This window comes from Taurulus bubalis (genome assembly GCF_910589615.1).
Source record: "Taurulus bubalis genome assembly, chromosome: 12".
NCBI classification, from domain to species: domain Eukaryota; kingdom Metazoa; phylum Chordata; class Actinopteri; order Perciformes; family Cottidae; genus Taurulus; species Taurulus bubalis.
The window spans coordinates 12,812,144-12,822,234 of NC_136600.1; the positions used below are offsets into that span (position 1 = coordinate 12,812,144).

The 10,091-nt window shown below is 42.3% G+C and overlaps 1 protein-coding gene across 1 annotated transcript; it reads left to right on the top strand.

Moving 5' to 3' along the window:
• The first annotated feature begins 4,169 nt into the window (after positions 1-4,169).
• LOC306744474 (beta-1,4-galactosyltransferase 3) lies at positions 4,170-9,355 on the top strand. Its single transcript, XM_079227123.1, has 7 exons — positions 4,170-4,510; positions 5,917-6,152; positions 6,746-6,951; positions 7,044-7,166; positions 7,386-7,490; positions 7,674-7,925; positions 8,189-9,355. Exons 1-7 carry the CDS (start codon positions 4,237-4,239, stop codon positions 8,190-8,192), a joined length of 1,200 nt encoding a protein of 399 aa, XP_079083249.1. The 5' UTR covers positions 4,170-4,236; the 3' UTR covers positions 8,193-9,355.
• Positions 9,356-10,091: the final 736 nt, after the last annotated feature.

Sequence of the window (10,091 nt, forward strand, 5' to 3'; positions counted from 1 at the left end):
AACAGGAAGGTCACACATATAAGGCTGAGAAGCACTCGCTCTTTCTATCTGTTTTTTTTAATACTTTGTATAAATATTCAAAGCACGAGTGTTGAGCATTCCTCTCAATATTTACAATCATTTTTGCCCTTTTTTGCTTTACAGGCATTTACTTGCCTCTACGGACTTCTAAAATGAATAGTTAGTAGTTTCTGTTTCTCTTTCTTGCAGTAACACTGAACCAAAATGCTAGTTTTAAAATCGTCGCAGCCAATTTTAACAATATAATATCATCATGGGCCACATCTCGACCCTGTGCTCTGCTCATATGATTTGAACCAGCTGCGCCTGGAATGTCTGGCTCGAATAACTTCCTACTGCGAAGTAACCCTTGACGGGTCATAAATGAATCTGTCTGTTAAAAATATGATGATTTGTGCATAAATTCTGCATTTAAAAAAAAGACTCAGGTGTTTGTGTCAATAGAGACCCCCCACCCTCTGGTTTGGCTATTCGTTTATCTCCCTCTGGGGCTGTTATGAGCTGTGCACGAGTGTTCTGCTGTCTGTTTAGGATTTGAACAGCAGTGCACAAGCTATTAGTCCCTCGATGATGGTCTAAATATAGCTCCGCTACTGTAAACCCCCCCATCCACTTTAATTTTCTTGTTGCCTCTATTTTCTAACCCCCATGCTCGCCCTCATGGCTCCTCTTGCATTCAGTCATGTGTGTGCAAGCATCCATGTGAACATATGCAGTATTAATGCCCCATAGGCAGAAAAGAAAAGGTCCCATTTGTCGGCTGTTATGTGCCATCATTCTTTAAAGCACACATTGCACAGTGAGGTAAAGGGAAAAAAAGGAGAGCGGGGGTGCTGGGAGCAAGACCATGAAAAGGCTGGCTTTAGTGTGCTGAAGTATCTCAAGCCAAACCTACCTCTTTTAATATTCTAAATGTAGAAAGGAAGGATATTCGTGCAGGAGAGACAATGAAATAAAAAAATTAAAAAACATAGTGTTACCAGACGGTTGGCCTCTCTCCCGCTACCCCTTCAGCTCCCCTTAGTTTGCTTTGTCCTTCTCTCTCTCTGGTTCACTCTTTAGCCTTTTGGCTAACACGGAGCGATTCGTCGAAATCTAGTCACTGGAGGATCTCTTTTTATATGCGTGTTAAGTCCGTGCCTGCGCTTTGTTGGAGAAGATGCCTGCTGCCAAGTTCTCTGACTGTAAAAGCCAGCTCTAGCACGACATGACCCCCAAGCACTAAAGTGATACAGACTCATCATTCACCCTGTTGTCATAGAAAGTTTTGATGCACTCTCTGGGGTTTTTCCTAATGCATGGTGAGTCATGTAGTGGTTCACACTTGCACAGCACTTTTATCTTATCAGCCTTTACCATGAAAACCTAAGAGGTTCAATCCTTTTATATTTATCTAGTGAGCATAAAAAACAAACAAACCAGTTCCAAAGTCTTTGTCATTTTAAGAAAAAATGATTTAATTTTTCCAGGATGCTTCTCTGGAGTTGAATTTTTTTCCTGCTGTGGGATTAACCATTAATGTTTTGATCTTTATGAGCCATATTCTTAATCCATCGGGTTATTAAGGGGCCAGGCAAAGTGAGAGGGGTCAATCTCCCATCTGCTCACAGTTCTGCATGTAGATAAAAATCATCTGCAGCGGCAAGTAGAGGCTTTCATTTCCGTTTTGATCCACATATCCCCTTAGAGGAAAAACCTTTATTATCCTTGAACTGAAAGTCCTCGCTGTCAAATCAAAATGCAGAAGTGCATTCAAGCACTTCAGTTCAGTAAGCCCGAGTTTGTCAGATGTTATCAGTCCATCTGTGTGGTTGATCAAGTGGGCCGTGTGTCTCAATCGTAGTTTTCGCAATTAAATTAAACCTGGATTGTAGATTGAACCATTTCTTGTCAAGAATGACAAGATTTGAGACCAATTTGTAAACCATGTTATCATTTATAGAACTACATTGCATTGCAGATTTAACTGTAAAAACTTGATGCCAACATAAGGAAATACAGTGGAAAAGTATTTTTCTCTTCAAATTATCAAGACTACTTATGTAATTAATCCCTTGTAATACAACCAACAACAAAAACGAAAAGTAACAACCTAGCAATGCTCCTTTTCTCTCCACCTCTTGTCAGAGCACTCAAGTCTATTTTTTGGTCTTGGCTGTGTCTTTTTACTTTTGCCTCGTCTATCTCCCTGAGCATGCTCTCTGTAGTGTACCTGGTTTTATAGAGTGTGATTGACAGACTACTGCCAACGAACGCATTGTTTCCTTCTCTGTAATTAGCAAGACATGCTCTGAGGGCTGACGATGTCAGCATCAACAGGATTCAGTAAGAATGAAATAACTAACATAACAATCGTGCACGTTGGGTTTATAAAGCACAATTTGGCCCCGTAACAAGCCTTCTTTCATCTGTGAGATGGTATCGGCCTGTATGTCTTAAACATCTGCTGTGGAATCCAAATGCATTGGGAGACATTGCAGTTCTTTATGGTTTTAGACATTTGGTGCCACCGGCTTGAATTCTTGACTTTTGGGAATTGCAGGTTTGTTTGTTTTCCAGAATTTTTTTCTTTTTCTGATTTGCAGGTGAGAGGTTAGAAGCTGCTCTAGTATAGCTCTGTCTATCCACCAGTCTGGTAGTATTCAGTGGGATTAGGATTAGTGGTTTTAGACTAGCTTCTTTAACAAGCACTAATTGATTTGCGACTGAGAATGTGTTGGACACTGCAGCAGACAGCACCAGAGCAGGCTAAGGAGTTATGCAAGGTCGGCAAACAATACATTGCAGCAGCCTGCATCAATGGGCTATCGAGTTTGTTGGCTCTCGAACGCAAAAGTTTAATCTGCACGGCGGTGCATGGCTTGCTGTTTGCCATCCGCTGCGGGCAGCGGGCCTCTCTTTGGGGAGGCATCTGCACTGGAGCCCATGCTGGGCCTGATTAATCAAGGCTGTCCAACTGTGCTGTTGAGTCTCCATGTAAACAAACACAATCCATGTACTGGGCCTGTATTGCACACAATCAGTCATTGTTTGGGTGGGGAAAGCATTCTGCTCTAAGTACAAAATCACTGATGTCAACATTTTGAACCAAAGGGGATCAGTCAGTGTAACTGTCCCTCCTCCTCTTCTGTGTTTGTCTTTCAGAGCTGTGCTGGAGTGACTGTTGCTGTCCATCCAGTGAGCCCACTGGCTGTCGGTCCAGTGAGCTGCTTGAGGTGTCTCAGAGCTGTGGATTGCATCATTATACGACAATAACAATCGGAATCAAAGCTCTCCTTCCTCTGCCGTCTCCTCCCCCATTTCTTTTTTTCTCTCAGCCTGACTCTCCACACACACACACACACACACACACACACACACACACACACACACACACACACACACACACACACACAAACCCTCTGACCACTCCTCCCACGCTGGTCATGGTCAACTCCCCTTGTCCCTCCAGCCAGCCGGCCAGCCAGCCAGGCAGTGAGTCCATGGAAGCTGTGTAATCCTCTGTAAAGTATAGGGCCTATATACGGCTGCATTTGCTCCCTTTTGTCATGGCGGCTGTTGTTGTTGCAGAGGCCTCTCTCAGGAGAACACATGAGGGAGAACAGAAGGCAGCATAAAGCTCACAAAGGGAGGAAGAGAGAGTTGAGTGAGAGACACTGACGCTGCCGTTTATTTGACCGGAGGAGAATGAGCTTCACAGGGCAACGGATGGAATTCAACGGGGGTGAAAGTACATGATGTGGGACTGGCATCACCACCCCACACCAATCACAAATTGGACCAACTTTCAATTTTGGAGATATTTGCCACATAGTGGCCTGCAGCGAGTGATGCAGTGAAAAAGAGACAAAGTAGACCAGACTTTCTTTTTCTTGGTTTAGAGTATTTTTTCTATTTTTCCTTTCCTTGGTGGTCTTTCTAAATTACAGCCTACCAAAAGTGCCTTTTTTTTGTTTTACTTTTTGTCTATTTTATATATTTTTTGCTTTCCATGCCCTATATTCATACTCTATCTTGCCACAGATTATTGCATGTAATTTAGCTTAAAGTAATTTACAGTTGGCAACCATCCCCTTTCTGAATTTTGCTTCTGCTTGGGGCAAACTTATTTAGTTCCAGGATTAAATCACAGGGTCGGGTTGTGCCAGACCAACGTGACTTTCTGCACTTCCTTCGCCCCAACCCTTGTTGCTTCGACAACGCAGAGCCGGCGCCATGATTAGCATCCAGTCCAAATGGCGCTACCTTTTCATGTTCCTGGGCATTCAACTTGTGGTCATGGCATTGCTGTCCCGAGAGGGATACCAGAAGAGGGTCTCCTACTTCATCGGCATCTTCCGAAAGCCTGACGCCACTGGTTTGTCAGGCCGCAACCACACGGCAGCGGGCATCGCTGGCGGGGATGTATATGCCAACCTCTCCCATCTCGCCAAAACTCATAGCCAGGGAGATGAAATGCCTTACTGCCCTAAGACGTCCCCTCTTATTGGTGAGTGGTCCTGTCTGCTTCTTTGTCATTCAGACTGTTACTGAAAGTGGATCAAACTCTAAATACAACATTGATTTATGAACTAACTTGGCAATTTCCCCCCAAATAACATGTTGTCGTCATTAAATCTGATGGCAGCTGATGAGTCTCCCTGTAAATAAATTGCCAGGGAGAACCATCAATAATGTATGAGGCTAAATTCTGTTCAATTGACATTTGAGCATCTTTATGACTTCTCCACTTAGTAGTACTGGCTGTGTTGTGCATTCACTGTTGTATACAGTCGGAGGAGGGCACTTGTTTTAGCTTCAAGGTTATTTTTTATTATGGAAATAGTTTAGTCACATTTTTCTCCCTTTTTTTTCTTTTTTTTTTTTTTTTTATAATGCAGTGCTATTAGAAGTTAAGACTTCTATTTTCACACACCACAAATCAGCTGCTGCATGTTTCCGTGGTTTCTTGTAGTTCTCTTCATCTGCTCTGATAGGCTGCATAAAGCTTACGTAGTGACAGAGGCGTATTAAGTGCAGGGTATAAAGCTTGAAAAAACTAAAAACATTTAATTTGTTTTCCAGTGGATGTATAGTAAATTGGCTTTTTGACGCTGATTAAAAATCCAAAGTGAAAACACATCTTAAAAAATGTGGTCATAAAGTATTAATATAGCTGCATGCTGATAACTGAGCCAAAGGGCATTTGGCTACCTTTTGTATTATTTCTTCTCCAAAATGGGAACAAAAGAGGTAAATGACAATCCTCGCAAACATATTGGGCCAAGATATAACACACACCAACAAAGACAACAATAAGACAATTATTAATTATTAGCCATTATTAGTTGTGATGTCCCTTTTTTTTTTTTTAAATGTAATGATTTAAATCATGTCAGATTTTCAGTTTTTGTTAGGTTGATTGTTAATCTTGTCTGTCAAAATGGAAAATAGGTTATAAATGTTTTTTCATGCATAGTTTTTTGCAGAACAATGCACGATCATATAGTTGTCGACACATAATCAGCGTTAGGACTGCTCTGTACTGCTTGAGGCATTGTTCCCATATGGAGGAAAGCGTCGCTGGGAAAAACATCATCTAGATTGATTTGTTATTGTTCATTTGAATGCAGAGTGAATGAAAACTTGCAGAGACATTAATTGTCATATCCTATCACAGTCCTTTGGAAAAAGCAGTTTACTAAAAGAATCTCAAGGTCTACTTACTTACTTTTCAAATGTTCCGTGCTCCTCCCATTTGTTTGAACTTGCCCTGCAACATTTTCTAACGCATCCAAAATTGAACCCATGTGTTGCATTCAATTTATAGCCGCTCATTCTCGAACCAGATTTTTTGCATTGACAACTTTAAACGTATCTCGTTTCCTTCTGGTAATGGACGGTTTCTGCTCACAGGTGGGCCGATCCACGTCAGCTTTCCGTCGGGGCTCACGACTGCACAGGTTCAGAGGAAAAACCCCCTGGTGGTGCGAGGAGGACGCTACAGGCCGCCTGACTGTGAGGCGAGGCACCGAACAGCCATCATCATTCCCCACAGACACCGAGAACACCACCTGAAGTTCCTACTATACTACCTACATCCTTTTCTCCAGCGACAGCAGCTCAACTATGGAATTTACGTCATTCACCAGGTAAAACACACCAAACCAAGTCATGTGATGAAAAGGAGTCCATGTCTATCAGTGCTTTGGTTGATATAGATCTCACATTTGGCAGAAACGCATTGTCGTTTTTTTTATTTTTATTATTGGATCTTATCACCTTGTTCATTTGGCCTGTATGCAGTGTGAGAGTGCCCTCTAGTGGGTAATCACTGGATGTGTATGTTGGAGGATACAAACGCTCAAGTGGTTTAGAGAGTTTAATCTCCTTAGCTGATGTAACAATTGATTCATGTGTGCTCCTCAGCGTTTTATCTCTTACACCTCTTGAGCTGGATTTGTGATTGCACATATTATTGTCATGTAACTGAATCTGTCTTCTTACAATGTCTCGTCTCTGCTTTGCGGGTACCTCCAAAATATGCTGAGTAGGTTGTGAATTAGGGAACAAACGCCTGATTAAGGCTTGAAAAATATGACTTAACATTGTTTGCGTATTAATGTGAAGTCGGTCTATATTCATATTCACTAGTGAATGTTGAAATTATATCATGGGATGTTGAGGTGAGAGGATTGTGACGCACGGCCTGCTCTAACATTAGGTGCATGTGTTTACTCTGCAGGCCGGAAACTACACTTTCAACCGGGCCAAGCTGATGAATGTAGGTTTCCGGGAGGCTATGAAGGAGGAAGACTGGGATTGTCTTTTCTTCCATGATGTAGACCTCATCCCCGAGGACGATCGCAACACCTACGTCTGCGACTCCAACCCCAAGCACGCCGCCATCGCCATGGACAAGTTCGGCTACAAGTATGTCCTTTCTTGTCTGTGAATGTCCATTGAAGGGTTCGCTCTTCACAGATAGATCCATCGCAAATTCTGTCTTCCACCTTTATTCTAAATACTTCAAACCTCTCCAGGCTTCCGTACAAGATGTACTTTGGAGGAGTGTCAGCTCTGACGCCACTGCACTACCTCAAAATGAACGGGTTTCCCAACAACTACTGGGGCTGGGGTGGAGAGGATGACGATATTGGAATCAGGTGAGAATCGCTGAGGCCAGATGCTCTTTACAATGGGTGGTTCTAGTGTGGCAATATAACGCACATGTTGCCAGTCGGACATTGAGGTTTCCAAGCGCTGCTTGAATGACGTCTGAATTCAGAGTAGATCATTTCAAGTGTGTTATGGATACACGGTCAATGTTTTCGTTCCTCTGTACTGCTGTTTGAAACACTGACATGTGTTCCCCGTCTACTCAGAGTGACTCTGGGGGGGATGTACATCACTCGTCCATCGGTGAAAGTCGGCCGTTACAAGATGATTAAACACAAGCTGGACAAAGGCAACGGTGTGAACCCAAAGAGGTATGGTGAACAAGTTGATGCATTTGGTTTCATGTGTTGAGGTTCAAGGCGATGGACTCTGCACTGCTTGATCACATCCTGGAAACGGCAGAAACGGTGCCGTTTGCTATGCTTAAACTGTACCAGTAAAATGCTACGGTACGCTTCGATATTCATTGCTCTGTCTTTGCTCTCCATGTAAAGGTTCAACATGCTGGCCAAGACACGTCAGACCTGGAAGTCGGATGGGATGAACACCGCTGAATATGAGACAATCTCCCGGCAGTACCTGCCCCTTTACACCAACATCACTGTCAACATCGGCACCGAGGCCGGTCTACATGCACCTCCACCACCGCCTCCTGCCAAAGCTGCAGTAAAAGAAACTGCTGAAGGCCCAGCAAAAGGCCCAGCAAAAGGCCCAGCCAAACGCGAAGAGGGCCACGCAGAGAAAAGGTCTGCCCCAAGAGACCGCTAATCATGCTTCACTCTGGCATAACTTCAATGGCATAATCCTATTGGTACATGCTGTAGGATGGTGGCTTTTCTTCTCAATTGCTGGGAGTTTTTTTTCAATTTAAGATTCATCGTCAGTTTGTGGAGGAATAATTTAGCGCAGTCAACATCGTACTGCCTGTGGACAGTGGGGTGCTCATTCGGGTGATTCACATGATTTATAAAAAAATATAAACAATTGACCTGAATTTCTCAACCCCTAGGTAACGGCTCTCCACCTTGGTTGCTGTACATGACTGATTCTTCTTCCAAGGGGAGCCACAGTGAAGAGTGAGGGGTAAAAGTTAGACTCTATGAGTTTATATATCTACAGCGCCGTGGTCGCTGGTTAAACCTTGTGATGCCTTAGAAGCTTGTTATTCTTTCTTTTTTCTTTTCACTCGTACCTTACATTATTTAGAATATCTGGTTTATTAGAGCAATAGCTGCAATTTCCAGCGCCAATGAATAAATGAGTGAAGGAGACAGTTGTTTCCAGTTGAGTGTGAAAAGCTGCTACAATGAGTACTGAATGAATGAACTAGACAGATTTGTGTATTACTGATACTAACATAACGATGCACATATCCCATCTGTTCAAATATCTAGGCTCTCGTTTAGAGATATCTTTACCGAGATATGTTGAACTATATCCGTTTGGTTTGTGTATTAAAAAAAAAAAAAAAAAAAAGATTCTTTCTAGTGTTTTCAAAGTTGCGGACGCTGTACACATAGGTTTTGCCTCCTGTCATGTTCGTTGGAATCGCCAGTGTGAATGAGAGACACGTTTTAAGTTCTGTACACCGAGGCCAAAGGTACAGTTCCTCTTTGTAGCATCAGTTCAGCCTTTTCAAATTTCAACATATCCAATATCTACAACATTTGGGTGAATTATTTTTTTTGTGCACGTTTTTGTGTATTCTGTAGCAGGTATTGGTGACGGTGGTCAGTTGTATGCCTTCAGCTGAGCTTGAGATTCAAATCAAAATTGAGTGTCTTGCTAACATTCAACATCATCCATATGTACGTGTGTCTCAAGAGTGCAAGCTTCCTCCCATAACGCTTTATATGCAGTCAATCTTCATGATTTATCTTTTTGCCCCTCTCCTGTCCGTAATCTATACATATCGTTGAGAAATGACTTGCTGTTTCACAGTAGCCAAATGTATCCATGGAGACAAACGAGTTGGTTCAATGGCTTGAGCCCAAAGCACAACATGACGGTTTGCTGTTGGTGGGCCATGGAAGTTGTTTTGCTGTGATGTTGCATGTTCAGTTCAATTGGAGGGTTTCATGGTCCTCGTTTGTGTTTAGAGAGAATTCCGTGACAGACTTGGACCAATTTGATCATTTAAAACCCCACAGAATATTGTCTAAATGCATCGCTCTCAAGTTGGCTCATAGATGTGAATTTTTTTTTTTTTTTTTTTTTACACCATACCGACTGTAGGAATTCCAACTGAAAATCTGTGATAACATTCCATTATCTTGAGCAATATCGTTGTGGGAGTTTTATTCCTTCGATCTTCTTCGTTTCAAACGCATCAGAAATTTGTCTTCAATCTTTGTCTGAAAGCCAGTTATTTCACAAATTATCACAATTCCGGTCCACTATTGTTCCCGTATTCTGCACGTCTGCACTCTTCACCTCTCTCCACTGACAGATTTGATTGTAAACACGAGAGAAAGAAGCGATCCTTCCATCTGGTGGGAGCGGCTGTACTGGTGGGTGAACAGGCTGAAACCAAAGACAATTGTGTGGAACACTGTGGTGGTGCGTGTGTGTGTGTGTGTGTGTGTGTGTGTGTGTGTGTGTGTGTGTGTGTGTGTGTGTGTGTGTGTGCGCGTGCGCGCGGTATGAAGGTTTTTCCGTAATATTCTTCCTTTCAATATTTGTAGCATATTTCAATTCTGTGTTGCAAAAATCTAAAACCAACAGGTATTCAGATTTCTCAAAATTTACAGAAAAAAACAGTTAATTTAGTTAAAAGATGGGAATAGTTAATACTTGTAAGTGATTTGTTTTTTGGGTTTGAAATTGTACTGAAAATGTATCTTCACGTCTTTGTGGTATTTGTATAAGTGGAGAAGCTCTGCGAGTGGTTTCCTATGATTTTCATAAATAGA